This window comes from Grampus griseus, assembly GCF_964374135.1.
Source record: "Grampus griseus genome assembly, chromosome: 5".
Taxonomy (NCBI): domain Eukaryota; kingdom Metazoa; phylum Chordata; class Mammalia; order Artiodactyla; family Delphinidae; genus Grampus; species Grampus griseus.
This window is the reverse complement of record NC_138998.1, coordinates 73,358,570-73,381,413: the sequence shown is the minus strand read 5'-3', so window position 1 is coordinate 73,381,413 and position 22,844 is coordinate 73,358,570. Positions and strand designations below refer to the sequence as shown.

The window sequence follows — 22,844 nt, the reverse complement described above, 5'->3', positions numbered from 1 at the left end:
AAAAAGGGCTTTAATTTTTTTAAAACAATTTTTTACTTTAAATTCAGGAAGACAATTCAGCCTATACTGTATGTAAATCAACGGTATTTATTATGCAAATTATACAGGGCATGTGGGTTCTGGGCAAACCGCCAATGTGGTCAACAATGCTTCAAAGTCTATGTACCAAAGTCACAGAGGGAAACATTTGGCAGGAGAATGCAAGTGGGTGTCACAGCTTCCTGAAGAGTCAGTGAGAACAGAAAGTTTCATCTCTGGTCAGTCAGTCTAAAATTTTTTCAACCCCTCCAAGTCACAAAATAATATTCAAGTTAACAATGTGTAAAACAAACGAACAAAAAACCCACAAAATCTTTTAAAACATGATTCAAAATATTTCCAACATAAAATAAGTAACAAAAAGATGTTAAACATTTTATACGAAACAGATTAAAAACAAGATAGCACCAGGTATTTTTTCGCATATGTTGATAACAAATAAGAAGATCCAAGTGCCAAAAACATGGCAACTCAATAGCTTTCTGTGGCATAGCAACTGCAAGGAAAGGCTTTGTAAGGAACAAATCCGGCCCAAGTTACTTAATGTGAAACGGATGTAATCCTTGACTATACAAAGCCCTTTTATGAAGAGTTAAGGAGTTCTAGGTCATTGTTTTCTGGCACTGGGGGTAATGCTGCCTTTCACTGTGGACTCAAGCCTTAATTCAAGGTGGATTTTATGGATGAAACAGCAAACACTGACTTGTGAATAAGCAGACTGAAAAATCTAGCATATTTGTAAGTTCAATGACACAAAAATCAAATTGTTGAACATTTTGTATTTAATTTTGTATTAATTTTTTTCTTTTCTTAGGCCAGGGTAACACACATCTTTGTATCAATATAAAAGAAAATTATCTTGCCTCAGAAGAACACCAGTGGCTCTTCCAATTTATAATGTTTTAAATATAACCGACAGATCTTGTCTGTTTTACTCACCACTATAACCCCAGTACCCAAACGGTATCATAGTGAAACTCTATAAATGTCTGTTGATATGGCTGCCTACTACCCATACCAAACATCCTCACAGCTTACCACTCTATTCTTTGTAAAACTTGCTGCAAATTCACTAAGTAGTAACATAGTGAAATGGCTATGTAAAGAACAAAGTTCCTTGGTGGAACAGAAATGGCTCATTAATACAGGTAAAATTATCTTCCTTGGTATAGACTTGGTTTCTTTTCCTGTTCACATCCTTTCCAGATCTTTTAGTAAAATGTGATCTACCAGGTAAGTGGATTTGCCTGAGATTAGCAGGCTTACTTGCTACGAGTACCATAAAATGTTTTTGCTTTTCTTTTTCCCTTCAACATATGAGCACCATTACAACGGAAGAATTTGAAATTTCCAAGTTTAAACCCTAAGGTGCCTGCTATAATATCTCCACATGATTTGTCTTGACTCCTGTCACTGCTGCTTTTGGAGAAATATGGTACGTTATAAAGATCAAGCAACCGGGCTTCATCAAGAGTAAAGAAATTAGTAATAGTCTAAACAATACTCAGCATACTTGATTTTTTTCCTTAACTGTTTCATAAGTTTAAAACAGAATTTTTCAGTAGAATATTTCAATACCAAATGGAACTCCTCAATTAATCTTCTTTCTTAACCTCACGGTCCATTAGCAGATATATTTTTTGTTCTGAGCCAAATCTGTTCCCAGCTAGCTATCTATATACATAGCAATGCCTATGTTAAATAATATACCAATTTTCATCCAACGAAGCACTAACCTCTGCCTATTCAATTTAGAGATTTTTGACTCCTCAAGGGTCACTGCCACCAAATAACTGAAACTTGACACCCGTCAGTGAGAAAGTTTTATTCTCTTAAAAGGCAGATGTGATTTTCCCCACTCTATGTATACTATGTACTACTGAAATTGTTAAAGCATATTTTAAACTAATGATTATAAGTTTTATCATACATTCTTAAATCAATTTCTAAACCACCAAAACCCCAAAAACAATTTGGAGGAGACAGTTTAAAATTCTCACCTATTATGAGCTGTTTTACTGCAACTGAGGGTGGGGAGTGAGATCTAAAGTTCACTTTACTCTCCAAATCCAACTAGAAATGGAAGAAGAGTGCAAGCCCAAAGACATACAACAAAATAACAAAGTAGCCCAAAGCAATAACCACCTAAACATCCTGACCATCCTACTTATCGTTAATATCCCACCTCACGTTGTCACTTTCTTTCATTCTCCATGATTTTTACTGTCTCTCAGCATTTGATTTTACTTATTAACAAATTTCATTTCTAAATGGCAAGCTTTTGCCAGTGCTAGAACATGAAATTCACTATATCATAAGCATGGTATATATAACATGATATCAATAACTGATTTTCAGGAGAATGACCCTGAGCCTTAGAAAAGGTTATTTCTCTCATATTTCCTAAATATCAGGCAAAGAAGCATGTGAATTTTTTAAAAGGAAGGTTTACATCCAAATATTTTTTAAAATTAGGGTTTGATTCTGTGGAAAAATTATTTACCCAGAATACAAAATTCCCTGGAGAAATTAGATAAATAAAATACTAATACTTTTTTTTTTTAACTAATTTTCTTCTTCGTTTTTCTCTTAAGTACTATTCCTTATTTCCATCCCCATTCTTACAATCAGTTATTTACCGTAAGGCTACTCCTTCCACAATCAAGCTAACATGTAGGAGAAAGCTTGACAAATAGCTAGTATATCTATTTCTCTCCTTCTTTCAATTAAATTTTCCTCATTTTAAATCACTCAATTTAGAATCTTTTTGATACTAAAATCACTAATCTTTTCTGGGAACCAGTGGTGTATAATAAATTGCTGGGAATGGATTCTCTATATAATTCATAATCTATTTGATTTGTGGGACAGGCTCTTCCTTCCTGAGTTCAGCACAACTCTGAAAAATCAATTTCTACTCAGACCACCTATAGTGTTATAACAAAAAACCCAGTTCCTTTCTTCAGTACCTGATAAGAGATCCTGGCACATAACAGGCACTCAAATTATTTGCTGAGAGAATGAAAAAGGAGATACATTTCAGAATAAGGTAATCAAAAAGCACTCTGCTCTACCTCATTCTATTACTAAAGAGTTTGAAAAGACCTATAAAGCATATATAATACTGGATTAAGATAATATTGTTATATTTTACTGAAAAGGATTCTTAGAGTTCATCAATGTGAACTCAACAATCCTCATAAAACCCTTCTGTGGTGGAAAACGTCATCACCCAATTCACATAAGTCAATAGCAAAGTCGGGTGGTAATACCTCATTTATCCAGAAACTTTTACTATTGAGACTTGAGATTCTCAAGCCCCAACGCAGCCAAAAAAAAAAGTGGTGCTGGGAAAACTGGACAGCTACATGTAAAAGAAGGAAATTAGAACACTCCCTAACACCATACACAAAAATAAACTCAAAATGGATTAGAGACCTAAATGTAAGGCCAGACACTATAAAACACTTAGAGGAAAACATAGGAAGAACACTCTTTGACATAAATCACAGCAAGATCTTTTTTTGATCCACCTCCTAGAGAAATGGAAATAAAAACAAAAATAAACAAATGAAACTTAAAAGCTTTTGCACAGCAAAGGAAACTACAAACAAGACAAAAAGACACTCCTCAGAATGGGAGAAAATATTTGCAAATGAATCAACGGACAAAGGATTAATTTCCAAAATATATAAACAGCTCATGCAGCTCAATATTAAAAAAACAAACAACCCAATCCAAAAATGGGCAGAAGACCTAAATAGGCATTTCTCCAAAGAAGACATACAGATGGCCAAGCAGCACATGAAAAGCTGCTCAACATCACTAATAATTAGAGAAATGCAAATCAAAACTACAATGAGGTATCACATCACACCAGTTAGAATGGGCATCATCAGAAAATCTACAAACAACAAACACTGGAGAGGGTGTGGAGAAAAGGGAACCCTCCTGCACTGTTAGTGGGAATGTAAATTGATACAGTCACTATGGAGGACAGTATGGAGGTTCCTTAAAAAACTAAAAATAGAACTACCATATGACCCAGCAATCCCACTACTGGGCATATACCCAGAGAAAACCATAATTCAAAAAGACACATGCATCCCAATGTTCACTGCAGCACTATTTACAATAGCCAGGTCATGGAAGCAACCTAAATGCCCATCGACACACAAATGGATAAAGAAGATGTGGTACATATATACAATGGAATATTACTCAGCCATAAAAAGGAAAGAAATTGGGTCATTTGTAGAGACGTGGATGGATCGAGACTGTCATACAGAGTGAAGTAAGTCAGAAAGAGAAAAACAAATATTGTATATTAATGCATATATGTGGAACCTAGAAAAATGGTACAGATGAACCGGTTTGCCGGGCAGAAATAGAGACACAGAAGTACAGAACAAACGTATGGACACCAGGGGGGAAAGCAGTGGGGGTGGGGGAGACGAATTGGGCGATTGGGATTGACATGTATACACTGATGTGTATAAAACATGACTAATAAGGACCTGCTGTATAAAAAAATAAATAAAATAAAATTCCAAAAAAAAAACAGTACTCAGAGTTGTGAGGGTTAAATGAGTTAATGATATCAAGTGTTTAGAACAGTGCCTGGCACATACTAGTGTGTGTAAGAGCACTATAAAAATAGTTGTTATTATTATAATGTTTGGAAAACAAGAAAAGCTGAGAGCAACCTTTTTAGTATGCAAAGAGTGTTAAAAGAGAATGAACCAGAATAGTAGGAAAGCAATTTCATTTCTTACAGTAGTGTTAAATATGGTGGAAGGGTAGACCATTTTATGTGAGGTTTTGCAAAGAACAATAAAAAGAGGGTGAAAATTGACCTCGCCAAGTACTGCAGGGACATGACATTAAAGTCAGGACAATAAATTCAACAAAAAAAGACTAGGTGATCTTTAAAAAAAAAAAAAAAATGTAAACCATAATCACCCTGGACTCTTAGTATAAATGGAAATCCCCTAAATTAGAATCTCCAAGGATGGGGCCTGCGTATTTATAACTGGAATAGACCTATGGGTGATCTAACGCAGAGCCACGAGAACCACCAACATGAATGCACTGAGACTGAATTAAGTCTACTAAAACTTTTCATACATTTCTAATAACTTTAGTTCTCTGTAGTCCTAATCCACAACAAAACAAAAAAAGAGTCAAAGGGGCAATGGAAGGTGATGTTAAGTGGCCACATGGGTACAGCAATGTAAAAATGAATAGTATATCATTAAGGAATGAGACAGTGAAGCAATTATAAGCAGTCAAAAAACTCTTAAAGTCTAGCAGTCAGGAGTTTTCAGGATGAGGGGAAAAAAGCCCTAACATCTCAGTCTTCCCAGAGGGCTTCACTATGATACGTATGATTTTTTCTTTAATGTTTACAACATCAACCCCAAAGCATTAAAAGCTGAATTATGTTCAAATGTACTATGTTTTAAAAGAAAACAACATATTAAAGATTTCCAACTAAGTGGTTAAAATAAAATTAAACATTTAAAAGGGACAAGTTTTTATTATATAGAAAATTTGCTTTCATAAAACAACTTATTCCATGACAGTATCAAATAACTTGATCAAGATAACATTCCCTAGCTTGATTACCCTCTTCTTCAGACATGCTGCCAAACGTATTTTGGCAATTTTCAAGTGTCAAATCTACCTTAAGATGACTAAGCTTTGCCATATGATAAAGGCTCAGGAAGCAACTACTGCTTAAAATTCATGGCAGCTAAAAATGACATAACATTACAGTATTTCTCACCACAAAGCTTAGTTGGAAGGGACCAGGTCTACATGGATGTGTAAGCTCTAATATTTTTACTAAAAGTCCATAAGATAACTTCAGTGATACTTCCTGTATGGATCCCCAATCTAACATGACACAATGGTAACATATACTCAAAATATTAGTAATGGCAAAATCCAAGATTTGGGAAAAGTGTTTGCAGAGAGTGGAGTCCTCTAAGCATAATACATTACAATTAATTGAGAAACTTAAAGCTGTTTTTAAGGAATTTAAAACAAGCAACACATTGATTTATAAACATGAGATAAGGTTTTCTTTCTCTTCATACAGAAAGGGGAGAGTTACTTTAATGAAAAATCAGAAGTGTGAATGTTTAAACACATGTTCAAAGTTCTGAGACTCCAGACACAAAACCACTCATCTGGACACTGCAAGACCAGTGTTAAAAACAGACCACAACCATTCTCTGTCCTATTACATGTAACAGGTCAGGACAATCTAAAAATAATTGTTTTTGTTATTCTCACATCCATGTCTGCCATATATTATTTCCAGTCATTTCAGCCTCCTAAGAACTGCTCTAAAAAGACTGCCCAAAACATTTTCTTATATACAGTATACTCAGAATAGGCCAAATCTTTCATCTAGCAACTACATAGATATATATACAAATATTTAAATAATGTCCTTAGAAATATTTTGATAATACATTATAAATGACTTTATCTCAAATTAGACAAGCAAAAATGGCTTAAACTGTAAAAATCTGATCTGTACTACCTAGAACATATAAAGATTCCAAATAACATCCTACTAGAAGATAATAATCTGAGTTTTAGTCAGAATTTCAGAATTATACTCAAGCATAGTATCAGAAAAACATGGCAATGAAACATCAAGGAAAATGTACAACTTACATATATTATTTTTAAAGACTTGAAATAGATTCCCCATAGATCAGCAATGAACCCAAAGTAACATAATCACTATCTCAATTTTAGAAATTAATTTTTTCCTCAAAGAACTTGATGTATTCATTAATGTAAAATTTTAAAAGTCTCATATATCACTGAGAAAAATATTAACCTCAAGAAAAGAAAGGGAAGAAAGGAAGGGGGGCATAAAGGGATAGCACAAAACATGAAATATAAAATGTCAATAATTATGAAAAAAACACAAGTTTTAGTATGACCAATATCCAAAGAAATTAAAATTTAAACTATAATGAGACACCCATCTTAAGCTACAAAAAAAACAAAGTTTCATACTCAAGGCTGGTGAGAGTATGGACAAACACACCTTAGGTCCACTGCAGGTAGCAATGTAACTGATACAACATTTCTGGAAGGAGTAACATTATCAAGAAACTTTACTTATTTTGCTTGCTTCCTTGCTTATGTACTCATTTATTTTTAAAGAAACCTTTTTAAAAGTTCACGCCCTTTGATTTCGTAGTACACGAAGATCCATACACAAATATTTCAAGAGCAGCATGATTTAAAATGAAGGCAAAGAGAAAACAACTTTCCAACAACAGAGCAATCACTGAATATAATGTGATATATCAAAAAATAATACATTCATTATGCAGGTAATAAAATCGTTATAAAAAATCTTTAATAACTTTAAAAATAGCTTACATACTCTTTAAGTTACAAATCAGGAAATTCAGACAATCTACACAAATTTGAAAATAGAAAGGGAATATTGCAGAAAATTAAGGTATTCACCTCTAGGAAATGTAACTATGGGTTATTTTAGTCTCTATATTTTTCAAACAGTACCCACGCTTATATATCCCAAAAGCAGTGGTATGTTGGTAAATGTTTAACAACAGTTTAAGGAGTCAGTGGGCTGCGTTGCTGATTTCCATGGTGTAAATATTCTCACCATGCCTAATTTCAAGCTACCAATGGTTTTAGCACCAGCTTGCAAAATTCCTGAAAACTCAGCAATCAGCTCTGGCAAGCCAGTACAAACTGGGTTCAGCACACCATTTGAGTCCAAAAGTATACAAATAATGATGATGATTATGATTTAAATCACAAATACAAAAACAAGTAGCCCTCAAAATAAAAAGGTCATGTTATAAAATCTTTTTTAAAAAGTCTTCTTCACTACACGAGGGAAGAAAACAAAAGATGAAAAATAACTATAAAGATACAAATTATACTATACAGAGTTCAAAGACTTCCCCAGAATACCAAAATGCTACATATAGTCAACTACTACTGTACTGAAAAGGAAAAAAGGCAGGCAATTCCTAATAGTATTTACGGGTCAGTTGTTTATTTATTAATCCATTCATTCACCCACAGTATTTATTGAGAGTCCCTTAGGCCTACTATTCCAGGCTCTTAGGATATAGCTGTGAATAAAATTAGTCCCTGCCCTGGTGGAGCTTACATTCTATTCTAGCACAGTTATCACACAACCTTTTCCTAATGAGGAATCAATACTGAATTTTCCTGAAACCATATATTAACATAAGTAAAACTAATATGAATGAGAAGCAAGGGCACTGCATACCATCTGTTAGTTTTTAAAGAAAAGAGAGACACGGGGTAAGAAAAGTTTGTTTTCAAAAAAAAAAAAAAAAACACGGTGAAAGGGAAGTGGAAAAATTTAAAGCAGTGGCCCACCACCTCTATTCAGGCAAGCGTCCCTTCCTTTCTCCTGGTGAAGCTGATGCAACATTCCAACTTTACTAAGCCATATGAGACTTTTATGTTGCCTATGGTCCAGCCAGATTCCTGCCAATAAGATTAAGCAATTGTATGGGAGTAGTATGTTAGGAACCACCACCTTAAAATATTCTCTTACTTTTGCAGGAGAACGTTGTTTCCGTTTCTTCTTTTTCTGTAAGTCTACTGGCTCTCTGATTTGTTTTTTGTCTCTCATCAGTTGCTCAGATACATCAGTAAAAGTAATTTCCTGCTTTACACTTATCTGTTAAAAAAAAAAAGCCAATTTTAGAAATAAACAAAAAGTCTATTGTGACAAAAAGCCATTGCATGCTTAATCCTTTGCTAAACCTACCTACAGGTGCTCCCAAAATGATTATTTGTGTGTGCAAGAGTATGTTGAAGAATTCATTAATATGTAATTGATATGTAAGAATCAACAGTATATAAATTGAGGGAATAAACTAGGATTTTACAAAAATTTATCTGGAAAGAAAAAGATTAAAATGTCCTGGGAAAAGATAATTAAGACCTAGCAGAATAAAGCAGAAGTGAGCACACAATTTCACTCCCTCATTTAAGGAAACTGATGTTAAAGTTAAAGGCACAAAAAAGGTTAAATTCCAAAATCAATAAAATACTGGGGGATAAAAGGGGTATTCAGACTTCATGATGGGTTTCTCTCAATTTACAAAACATCACAAAAACAACACAAAATTCTAAAAGGTAATCTCATCAAAAAAGGAATGATAAACTAACAATGAAATCTAATTATCTTTAAGTTCAATGTTTTTGGCAATATCTTAGCCAGTATTTTCCTGGCCTCTACAACCATCATCAAATGTGTGTTTAAAGAACTGCATATGGTTTTAGGCCCCTGCAATGTACAAGACACAATTCTAGCTACATGATAACAAGAAATGTTAAGATGTCAACAATCTTATCTCATCTTTAGATCTCAGTTCTCACAGATGTGAAGAGCTGCGTGTCCTAAAAAATAATATGGGGACTTCCCTGGTGGCACAGTGGTTAAGAATCCATCTCCCAATGCAGGGGACGTGGGTTCAATCCCTGGGCAGGGAACTAGATCCCACATGCATGCCAAAACTAAGAGTTCGCGTGCCACAACTAAGGAGCACACATGTCGCAACTAAGGAGCCCGCGAGCAGCAACTAAGACCTGGCACAACCAAAAATAAAAAAAAATTTTTAATTTAAAAAATATATGGAGGTTCTATGATCATTAACAGTAGCATCAATTCTCATCAGAATTGATGGCGCACAGTCATCCTGCTGTGCTACATTTTCAACCTATCCCTGAAATGAAAACACAAGTATCTTAAAACTAAGAAACTTTCAACCAACAAGCTCTGAAATACATTAAAAATCCTTGACTCTTCGACCATGTGAGGACACAACGAGAAGTCTGCAACCTGGAAGGGGACCCTCACCCGACCATACTTGCACCCTGATCACGGACTTCCAGCCTCCAGAACAGTGAGAAACAAATTTCTGTTGTTTATAAGCTTTTAAAAAAATCTTGATAATAGTCCAGGAAATACAATGTGCTAATGGCTACATTTTCAAAAAATACACTTAAAAAGGGGGTGCAAAAGGTTATAAACATCTTACAGACTCATAGTGTAAAGCTGGAAGACAGAGCTGTGCAGAGGGGTTCATGAGGGAAATGCAACATAAGCAAGGAATTTCAAACTAACCAAATAAAGGACTGGAAGTTTTCAAAAATTCCTGAAATGTGGGGGGCGTGAGAATTGCAAATCAAGGAGAACCTAGGCATAAAAACATGACTGTAAATGATTATTTAGCTAATAATTCTTTCTATCAGGTTAGAGAATCGTACTAATGACCATTCTTATGGCTTCTTTTGGTGTAATTATTTGAAACATAAAATAGAATGGTAAGGTCACCTCCAACAAGGCTTTGGAACACAGACATGTTACCATCTTTGAAGTGATGTTTACTGAAATACAACTATTGAAACTGGGTATGAGACAAGGAGAAATGACAACAGACTAAGCAGTTGCTGAACTACTCTGGTCTTATGTTGCAGCAAAAAGTAGTTCCAACATTTCTGTCAACTTATAAATTACAAAGAAACCATGAAAATATAGCATGCAGCAGTAAGAAAGAGCCGGGGACTTCCTTGCTGGCACAGTGGTTGAGAACCCGCCTGCCAATGCAGGGGACACGGGTTCGAGCCCTGGTCCGGGAAGATCCCACATGCCACAGAGCAACTAAGCCTGTGCGCCACAACTACTAAGCCTGCGCTCAGAGCCAGCGAGCCACAGCTACTGAGCCCACGTGCCACAACTACTGAAGCCCGTGCGCCTAGAGCCCGTGCTCCGCAACAAGAGAAGCCACCACAATGAGAAGCCCATGTGCTGCAACAAAGAGTAGCCCTTGCTCGCCACAACTAGAGAGAGCCTGCACACAGCAACGAAGACCCAATGCAGCCATAAATTAACTAATTAATTAATTTAAAAAAAATAAGAGACCAACTTTTTTTCAGCAAAAGTGTCGAGTAGAGTGTAAGACAGATTCACAAATAAGTTCTTCAATAAGAAGCTAATCACAAACAAAGGAAGAACCTTTATGTGCACACAGTGAAAAACATTAATTCATATATCTGAACCTTTTATCTATTTTCATATATATGGAAAGTGATCATATTGGTACTAGCATTGACAAATATAAGGTACACTTTTAACAATATGAAAGCACAGACCAAAATTTAGAAGTATCAGTGAATCAAAGCATTGTGAATACCAACAGGCACATAGCAAGTTACATGTTTAGAACAGTCCAACAGGCTTATCACTCATAAATGGAATAAAGTAATCTCTACATATAACACAACCACACACTAAAGTATACGGTCCAGCCTAAGGTGCTTAGAAAGGATGTTGGTAAATCCATAAACATAAAGAGATGGGTATGAAAATGACAAGGCAACTAGAAAGAATGAGGTGCAAAAAGTCTGGGAAAATGAATCTTCTTTGGCCCAAGAAAGACTACAATAATCTATAAAAACATGTAAACTTCTTAAGCATGACAAAAGAGACAACAATTCATCTATAAGTTCCCTACTATTTCCTTGAGAACTATCTTTAAAAGAAAATCAAGTACAGTGTTACTTTTCACCTAAAATAAAACAAAGTATAGTTAATCAAAGCAGGCATTTGCAGATGTGTGATAGTTGAAAAGACAGGTTTGCTGGATTTTTTAAACATTCATTGGAACATCAAGAAAATCAATAGGCTAGGAAGTATGTCAGATTAAAAAACAAAGGCAAGAAAAACCTCTGGTTTCTTCCCCATAGCTTAATCTTTACCATTTCACCTAGTGCCATGTACAACCTCCTGCCTACATTTGAGAGCCTGAATTTCAATGCTTTTCTCACTACCAAACCAGAAATACCATCAATACTGTCAATCACCCTACTCATACTTCTTTCATAAGATTTCACTAAACCCAGACGCTTCTCCACCTGAAGCTGTTAAGACCCCTGCTCATCCACTGATCAAAGCTCCCTCTGGATCTCCACTTTGAGACTGGGTAAGCCATCAGGCATGACTCCCATGTCATATTTACCTTGTATATTCATCTAACTTCTTCCCCAACATCCTATCAAGAGGCAGAGCCCATGCTTCCTCACCCCTTTCCACTGCCCAAGCTGGTTCATTCTTGCTAGTTCTAATATATATCTCCTAATTATACTGAGGTATTCCTCATTTTTGATCACTCTCTCTTTATTCTCCCAACTTTAAACATAAAGAGGCCTCTCTATATTGAAAAAATCTTTCCCTTGATTCTAATCACTAGTAAATCACGCCCAGAATCCAGAATGACTCCTTCTCTTTCAGGACTTATTTCATGTCTTTTATATTTTACTATTTCATGTACCTGTATCTTACCTTGGTATCTGAAAATAAGATAGTCTTGTTTTGTATTTCTCATAACAGCTTTCACTCACTTATTCATTCAACAGCTGTTAAGTACCTGCTACATGCTAAATTCAGTCAGTCTAAAGTAATACAATGGAAGCTTTAAATTTACTGAGATTCTAATATGTACAGAGAAAAATACTAGATACTGAGAACACATTCTATGACAAGGTCTCCTTTCCAAAGGTCTTAAAATGGAGATGGGAAGTTTTGATGCCTTAAAAAAAAAAAACAAGTAACACTAATAAATGAATAAAATGGCACATATTTGGCTCAATCTAAATGAATGATACAGGGAATAAGGGCAGGAACCAAATGGAGAAATTCATGAGATCTGAAATAACTGCAACTATATCTATCCCCCTTTAATTTTTTTCTTCCAAACATGCTACTCTTCCCAACAACTTTCTTCCACACTCAATAATGTTATTAAGCGATGTAACAAATTTAAACATACCTAAAATAATGTTGCCAGACATAGTATGTGAAGAACATTTCATGTCGTTTGCAAATTTTGATCTACCCCTAACTCCCAAACAAGGTGACCCCTTATAATCACTTTGGACTCTTCTTTCACTTCATTCTCAATATCCTACGTCCATATGCATTTCATTCAAAGTAGCCTTATCAACCTTGATACTTTAGGGCATTATCATCTACCAATGTATTCTTTCACAAATAAATTAATATAAAACTGTTTTCTTGCCATTTCCCCAGTGAGGAAATCTACAATAGCTCCTTGTTGCCCATAATATCAATTATACTCTCCCCAGCTCAGCTTTCAAGATTCTACACGATCTACTTTACAGAAAAGACCTAGGTCACTTGGCAGAAGTATCTGTTCTTACCATCTCCCCATTTCTGGAGCCATATGTTCCTTTCAATTTTCAATTTCTCTTTTAGGTATTCTCATTCATCTTCCCACCCCTGTTTAAGAAAAAAGAAAGCATCTTGTGCTTTCCTCTACATTCTGTGCTACTGACTCCATTACCACCCATCTCTAAGGCTCTGCAGCTTCACTGCCTCTCTAAACTAATCTCCCTTACTTCACCAACTACTTCTCTGCCTAAAAGCACGCTTAAATTTACCCTATAAATTCTTGTGGACCAAAATATTTCCAGCAACTTCCTTCCTCTTATGGCCAAACTTTTCAAAAGAATAATCTGTAGTAATAAGCATATAGGCAAAATAACTGCCACCAAACTTAGAGAAATGGTTATTCTGAGAGTAAAAACAGTATGTAGTCATATAAGAAGAACGTGTAACTATCGCTAGAAGGAAACGGTTCCAAAATACTGCCTAGGAAGCAAATTGAATCAAAGTGACCACAAGTACTACAAGTGTTTAAATGTAAAAAGAAAGATATAAAACAATTAACTGTACTGCAAATATACTGCCTAAATAATGTAGCAATATTCAGAAGTATTCATGGAGTCCAGAAAAAGAGAAATTTAACACCAAGAATATATCTCTGTGTGTATGCGTGTTTATTTCCAGGATGGTTTTGGAAAGAACAGTTACATATAACCAGTCAACAGGAAGATTTCTAACTCCAAGCTCACGAAGCCACAGAATAGGGCCAGGAAGAAAAGCAGCACATTGATGGACAGGTCTTTATGTGAATCATGAACCATAACCCTCCCTTTCTGCCTGACCCGACTGCATTCAAACTTCTGAAAGGAGCTACATTTGTCAGGGTCTGAGAAAGTCCATAACTATCTTTTGCTTTTGAAAAGGTTCAGGGACCCACAGTTCACAACAAACATTCTAGTGTACTTCTCTATAATATTTCTCATTATAAATTTGTATTTTGGTTGCTATATCATCATCTTACAATTTAGATAACTATAAGATGAAGTGGAAGAAGTGATCAAATCAAGTTATCTTACCTGAAACAGTGCTGACCACCCCCAACCTACCCAGAAATTCTATTCTTTTAACTTCTATAGCACCATGGTTTAAGTTCTTTGCTGTTCCTCACACAAGTTCTTCTGCATCCATCCTTCTACTATATATGTACCTTTATTTTGTAAGAGTTTTAGTACACCTCTGTCAGTGGCTCTCAAAGTTTCGTCCAGGGACTTCTGAAAATCCCTGACACCCTTTCCAGTGGGGTGCTCCATGAGGTCAAAAATACTTCCATTATAATACCTATTTTTTTTCACTCTCCTCTTATGAGTATGTAGCAGCAAAATTGTAAAACGAATTCTCACGAAATTTTTTATTTATAAAAGGGTTATATTTCATTAAAAATATGCTATATGTTAACATGTAATGGGATTTGTTACTGATAAATTAATAAATAAAATTTTAAATTTCTCAGTTTTAATTTCTAAAATGGTAAATATCGATATATATAACCAACAGAAGAGCTGTTAAGAGTCCTCAATATTTTTAAGAATAAAGGGGTCCCCAAGACCAGAAATTTTGAGAACCACTGAGCTAGATACATCTTAACTATATTTTGCATTCCCTCCCTTTTCTCCATTCAATTTCTTTCAATACAGGTGCCTGGGCCCAACCAACATAAAGAAATTAGTATAGACGTGTGTGCATGTGTGAGTCAGTAGGCACACATGTACTGCCTAGCTCTGTCAGCTGAGATCACTGAGAAGCAATGAAATCCAACACAACTAGCATCCAAAACTTAGTTTCTAAATACCATTATCCAAACAAAAGGAAATGGAGCTCCTTGGAGAAGCAACTGATTTCAAAGCTGGGCAAAGAAAACTATACGATGACCTTGGAACATCTTGTGGTGCCAGAAACTAGAGTACAGGTCAAAAGGACACAAGGGTCTGTCTGAAAGAGCTCCCAATAGGCAAAGCTGAAACAACTTGAGCAAAAAAATAAATGACAATACCAGATTATAACTCAAAGAATAAGGCAATATCCATCCTGATATAAATGGAAATAATTTTTTTAAATGGAGAGAAGGGACATCAATTAACATAAATATAGAAGGAATGAGGAAAATACAAATTCACATTTAGGCAAACACTACATTAATAACTACAACTGGCAGGATCCACCAATGCATGCTTAAATAGGTAGGAAAAAATATCAGTAGAAATAGGATATTTAAGCAGATTCAAACTATTTCCTACAAGATATTTGCCAATTACAAAGAAGAAAAAAGTGACTTTAAGGGAAAAACTGGCAGATATGACGTTAACAAAGTACTGAGAGTGCAATATCACCTGTAATAAGACATACATCCACATTTTATAGTCCCTGATATGATACACTAAGAAGAGGACATTTCTGTGGAATTTGTCGAAAAATGAAAGCTTCAATCTAATCATAAGAAAACATCAGGCAGGGACTTCCCTGGTGGTCCAGTGCCTAAGACTCCACACTCCCAATGCAGGGGGCCTGGGCTCAATCCCAGGTCAGGGAACTAGATCTGCATGCCACAACTAAGAGTTCACATGCCACAACTGAAGATCCCACATGCTGCAACTAAGACCCAGCACAGTCAAATAAATAAATATTTTAAAAAGACAAAAAAAAAAAGAAAGAAAACATCAGGCAGCCGCAAATTAAGAGACATTCTACAAATAACTAACCAATACTCATCAACTATCAAGATCATAAAAGATAAGCAAAGACTGAACAACTGTCATGAAATGGTGGAGACTCAAGAAGATACAACTAAATACAACGTGGAATCCTGAACTGAATCCTGGAACAGAAAAGGGATATTAGGGGAAAAACAGATGAAATTCAACTAAGGTCTGTAGTTTATTTAATAGTATTTTACCAATATTAAGTTCCTGGTTTTGATAACTGTACTATGGTTGCATAAGCTTTGATATTAGAGGAAGCTGGGTGATGAGATTATGTGAACTCAGTACTACTTCTGCAACTTTCTCATAAATCTAAAATTATTTCATAATAAGTTTTAAAAAACTATTCTATAATTTTTCTAAACTAAAAATAGAGTTGCCACATGATCCTGCAATCCCACTCCTGGGCATATATCCAGAAAAAACTATAATTCGAAAAAATATATGCACCCCAATGTTCATAACAGCACTATGTACAACGGCCAAGACATGGAAGCAACCTAAATGTCCATCAACAGATGAATGGATGAAGAAGATGTGGTACATATACACAATGGAATACTACTCAGCCATAAAAAAAGAACAAAATAATGCCATTTGCAGCAACATGGATGGACCTAGAGAATATCATACTAAGTGAAGTAAGTCAGAAAGAGAAAGACAAATATCATATGATATCACTTATATGTGGAATCTAAAATGTGACACAAATGAACTTATTTACAAAACAGACTCAGAGACATAGAAAACAAACTTACAGTTACCAAAGGAGAAAGTGAGCGGAGGAGGGATAAATCAGGACTTTTGGATTGGCAGATACAAACTACTATATATAAAATAAACAACAAGATCCTACTGTATAGCACAGGGAAAAGAATATAGAAAAGAATGTGAAAAAGAATATGTACATATATATAAACACACACACATATATACATATATATGTATAACTGAATCACTTTGTTTTAAACCAGAAACTAACACAACATTGTAAATCAACTACTCTTCAATTAAAAAAAAAACCCAGGGGCTTCCCTGGTGGCACAGTGGTTAAGAATCCGCCTGCCAATGCAGGGGATGTGGGTTTGAGCCCTAGTCTGGGAAGATCCCACATGCCGCGGAGCAACTAAGCCCGTGTGCCACAACTACTGAGACTGCGCTCTAGAGCCCGCAAGCCGCAACTACTGAGCCCGCGTGCCACAACTACTGAAGCCTGCGCGCCTAGAGCCCGTGCCCTGCAACAAGAGAAGCCACTGCATTGAGAAGCCCACGCACCGCAATGAATAGTAGCCCCTGCTCACCACAACTAGAGAAAGCCTGTGAGCAGCAATGAAAACCCAATGCAGCCAAAAATAAAATAAATAAATTTTTTTAAAAAAACAGCATTTGTATGGTGTTCTACAAATTTGTGATGCCTCCTCAGCATAGTAACTATGATTTATCTGACATTTACTATGTACCAGGCACTGTCCTAGGTACTAAGGATACAATGATTGGGCATGCAGGGAGGGAGGGGGGTGCTCTTGGTCTCTATCCTGTATAATCTATTGCATTTAATCCTACAGTAAGACTATGAGGTTAGCATTTTCATCCCATTTTACAAATAAGAAAACTAAGGCCGAGAAAGGTTATTTGCCTAAGGGAAACAAAAATTTCCACCCAAGTCTTCCAAATCCAGCAACAGAGATCCTACTTACTGTTATCTGTGAATTATTTTTTATCCTCATGTTACCAATAAAGAAACTAAAACTTCACAGAGGTAAGTGTCTTACCCAAGCTATTGGATTTCAACCCTAGGACTTAAACCACGATTTTGTATCTCTTAATCTGGTGTTATTTCCATTACTATTGGGTTGGCCGAAAAGTTCCTTCAGTATTTTTTTTTTAAATTTATTTATTTATGGCTGTGTTGGGTCTTCGTTTCTGTGCGAGGGCTTTCTCTAGTTGTGGCAAGCAGGGGCCATTCTTCATCGTGGTGCGCGGGCCTCTCACTATCGCGGCCTCTCTTGTTGCGGAGCACAGGCTCCAGACGCGCAGGCTCAGTAATTGTGGCTCACGGGCCCAGCTGCTCCGCGGCATGTGGGATCTTCCCAGACCAGGGCTCGAACCCATGTCCCCTGCATTGGCAGGCAGATTCTCAACCACTGCACCACCACGGAAGCCCTCCTTCAGTTTTTAAGTGAAAATAAAGACACGTTTTTCATTTTCACCAAGGACTTTATTGAACAACGTATTCACTGTTTTGTTCCACTACCTTCTGCCATTTTTCAGGCAACTCCATAATTCCACGTTCCCAAAACTTTTTATCTTTTTGAGCAAAGAACTATTCCAGGTGCCTTTTACAGTCTTCCAAGAAACTGAAATTTTTTCCATTAAGAGAATTTTGTAAAGACTGAAATAAATGAAAATCTGAAGGTGCAATGTCTGGTGAATATGGAGGATGAATCAGAACTTCCCAGCCAAGCTGTAATAGTTTTTGCCTGGTCATCAAAGAAACATGCAGTCTTGCATTAACCTGATGGAAGATAATGCGTTTTCTGTTGACTAATTCTGGATGCTTTTCGATGAGTGCTGCTTTCAGTTGGTCTAATTGGGAGCAGTACTCGTCGGAATGAATTGCTTGGTTTTCCAGAAGGAGCTCATAATAGAGGACTCCCTTCCAATCCCACCATATACACAACCTCACCTTCTTTGGATGAAGACCAGCCTTTGGTGTGGTTGGTGGTGGTTCATTTCGCTTGCCCCACAGTCTCTTCCGTTCCACATTATTGTACAGTACCCACTTTTCATCGCACATCACAATTTGCTTTAAAAACAGAACGTTTTCATTACGTTTAAGTAGAGAATCGTGGGACTTCCCTGGTGGCACAGTGGTTAAGAATCCGCCTGCCGTATGTATAGCTGATTCACTTTGTTATAAAGCAGAAACTAACACACCATTGTAAAGCAATTATACTCCAATAAAGATGTTAAAAAAAAAAAAGAATCCAGCTGCCAATGCAAGGGACATGAGTTCAATTCCTGGTCCAGGAAGATTCCACACACCTTGGAGCAACTAGGACCGTGCACAACTACTGAGCCTGTGCTCTAGAACCCGAGAGCCACAACTACTGAGCCCGAGTGCCACTACTACTGAAGCCTGCACGCCTAGAGCCTGTGTTCCACAACAAGAGAAGCCACCACAACGAGAAGCCGGCGCACCACAACAAAGAGTAGCCCCCGCTCGCCACAACTTAGAGAAAGCCCACCCGCAGCAACGAAGACCCAACGCAGCCAAAAATAAATTAGTCAATTTTTAAAAAATGCTTCCCAGGGCTTCCCTGGTGGCGCAGTGGTTGAGAGTCCGCCTGCCGATGCAGGGGACATGGGTTCGTGCCCCGGTCCAGGAAGATCCCACATGCCGCAGAGCGGCTGGGCCCGTGAACCATGGCCACTAAGCCTGTGCGTCCGGAGCCTGTGCTCCGCAACGTGAGAGGCCACAACAGTGAGAGGCCCACATACCACACACACAAAAAAAAACCCAAAAAGCTTCCCCAAAAAAGTAGAGAATCGCATGCGGAAATACAGTCAAAAAGGTTTTTTTTCACTTAACTTATGTGGAACCCAAATATCGAAGTGATTAACATAGCCAAGCTGGTGCAAATGATTTTCAAAGCTTAATTTGGATATATTGAGTATGTCGGCTATCTCCCTCGTGGTATAACATTGATTGTTTTCAATTAAGGTCTTGATGTGATCACTATCAACTTCAACTGGTCTACCCAACCGAGAAGCATCGTCCAGGGAGAAATCTCCAGGAAACTTCGCAAACCACTTTTGACACGTTCAATCAGTCACAGCACCTTCTCCATTTGCATTTCAGTTGGGTTTTTACCTTTCTTGAAATAATAAAGCATAATACACCAAAAATGTTGCTTTTTTTCTTCCATCTCCAATATTAAAATGGCTACACAAAAATTCACCAATTTTGATATTTTTTTTAATGCATACTGATATGACAGCTGTCACAATACAATCAAACAAAATTGTTTCGAATGAAGTTAAAGACAACTTAGTGCTACTAGACCATCTTAACGGAAAAAACCAAATGAACCTTTTGGCCAACCCAATATAACTGCTTCTTAAAAATCTAAATTAATCAAACTTATTTAAAAAGATTTTTACACAAACATATTCCATTTTCCCTTATATAAACTATAGTTAGGTTGCTGCCAAAATGTGGAAAGAACTTCTAGTGGTTCAAGCGAAAGGAAATAATTTTTTAAAAAATAAAGTAGACAAAATGTCAACAATATTTATTGAAGTGTTAAGACTTGAGTTTCAATCCCTTCTCTTCCAATTATTATTGGGCAAACTTGGCTTCCATAAGTAGCACGGAAAAATAAAAAAAGCACAGGTTGGGAGTTAAAAGAAATACAATCTAATCCCAAAGAGTAATACTAGCAGCATGAGGGTAAACAACTAAAATTTAATCATTTGGAACTTTCTTCACCTATAAATGGAGGGAATATTCCTCACAGAACTTCTGTAGAGTTAAAAGAGATTATATATGTAAAGCATCAATTATAGTACATAGCAATATATAGTTGATTTTTTGATGTTACTGATTATCATAATCATTTCCTCATCTGTTTATTAGTGGTATAATAATATCCAGCTTATACACATCAGAAAATCAAATGAGATTACATAAAAAGCACCCTGAAAACCTTCAAGTTCTAAATAAATATCTATGGTTATTAATTATTATTACACAACTGCAGATGTGTAATTGCTTAGATACATAGAAGATTACCAATTTCTACAGACATCTCCACTTAGACATCCTATTATCTAAAACTCAATACTGCTAAAAATAAAAACTTTTTTCACATCAGAACCTCCTTCCAAACTCCCTGCCTTTCTTTTCTTCCCCGTGCCTTTCAATATGCTGTATTATATCCCAGTCTCCCATCTAAAGACATCTTTTAATTTTCTTCTCCACTCCCAACCCAAGACCAAGTCCAGTTGTTTTCCTTTTTTCTCAATATCACGTACAAATCTGGAAATTATATTTCACATTTCCTACCCCAGATCATTTAAAAAGACATTAAATTGGGAATCTCATACACTACTAGAGGGAGAATAAATTGATCAACATTTGTGGACTATAAATTGGCCAGTATATAATCAAGAGTCTTAAGAAACCTATACTGAAGAAGTAATCTCACATGACAACAACGCCTACATGTAACATCACAATATTATTTACGATCATAAATAAAGTGCGAACAGTCTAATACCCAGTAAAGAAAGAGTGAGATAAATTACAGTACAGCTATATGACATACAGTAATTAGAAATCTTACTTTTGAATAATATTAATGACATAGTGAGATGCTCATTGTTTGAGGTTAAATGATATAGATAAATATGTTGATAAATATATTTTTACAATTTTACACAAACACAAATACATATACAGCACATTTTATATAAACACAACATATGCAGAAAACAAACAAAAAAAGGAAACACTAAAATATTAACAACAAAATGTTAGTGATTATCCTAGAGTAGTAAGATTACAGCAATTTTTATTATCTTCTTTATAGTTTTTAAATTTTTACATTTTCTCAACAAACATGTGTTACTTTATAAACCTAAAAAGACATTAAGTCCAGTCTTAGTACACATCCCTAGTATTAATCAAAGAAAAATCTATTCATTGTTATCTTAATGCATTAAGTTATTCTAAGAAATGAAACATTAAGCCAGCAAAGTGAAACTGAAAAAATTTCTATGGGTGAGTTGGAAAAAAGAAAAAGCCATCAAGTAAATCTTGATCCCTATCTCACATCATCAGCAAAAATCAATTCCAAACGGATTGTTAATCTAAATGGAAAAGGAAAATCAAAGTTTCTAGAAGTTAACGAAGGAAAATATCTTCATCACCTTGGGGCAGGCAAAGAATTCTTAAATAGGATACACAAAACACCAAAAGGAAAAGACATAAATTGAACTTCATTAACACTGACTTCTGTTCATCAAAAGAGTAAAAAGGCAAATCAGAGTGGAAGAGTGGAAAAGTTAACTGATATATATATATCCAATAAATATATAAAGAACTATTACAAATCTGTAAGAGAAAGAAACCTAATAGAAAAATGGGCAAAAGATGAACAAGTAAGTACCTTACAAAAAAATAATATCCAAATTGTCAGTAAACATGAAAGGCACTCAATTTCATTAGTTATCAGTGAAATGCAACCTAACAGATACCAAGGATACAGAGCAATTAGTATAAATTGGCAAAACCATTGAGAAAAACTTCTGACAGAAATTCCTATAGCTGAACATATCCATACCCAGCAAACTCAATCCTAAGCAGCATAAAACCAACAGAAATGAGTGTGCACATGCACCGAAAGACACAGCCATGAATATACACAGCAGGGAATTCCCTGGCAGTCCAGTGGTTAGGACTCAGAGCTTTCACCGCCAGGGCCCGGGGTTCAATCCCTGGTCGGGGAATTAAGATCCTGCAAGCCACTTGGCACAGCCAAAACAAAAGAGCACTTTTCAGAACAGCCAACATCTTGAAACAAGATGGCTATTATATCAGATATACTAGAATGAATAAATTTTGATACATTCACACAACTGACAATTATACAGAAATGAGAATAAACAACTACCTATGCAATAACATGGACATACCTCATAAAAAATGTAAAACAAAGAAATCAGACATCAGAGTAGATAGTACATGATTCTATTTATACTGAATTCAAAGTCAGGTAAAGCTAACTGACCATGATAAAAGTGTTTGGGTA

General features: G+C 35.9%; 1 protein-coding gene across 3 annotated transcripts in view; it reads right to left on the bottom strand.

Moving 5' to 3' along the window:
- The window catches only part of ZNF148 (zinc finger protein 148), a 130,148-nt gene that overhangs the window by 45,630 nt on the left and 61,674 nt on the right, over positions 1-22,844 (bottom strand). For all 3 annotated transcript variants that reach the window (XM_082654207.1, XM_082654209.1, XM_082654208.1), the window contains one exon: positions 8,636-8,761. In XM_082654207.1, the coding sequence (XP_082510333.1) occupies positions 8,636-8,761 (126 nt within the window). The remainder of the gene's footprint in view (positions 1-8,635; positions 8,762-22,844) is intronic.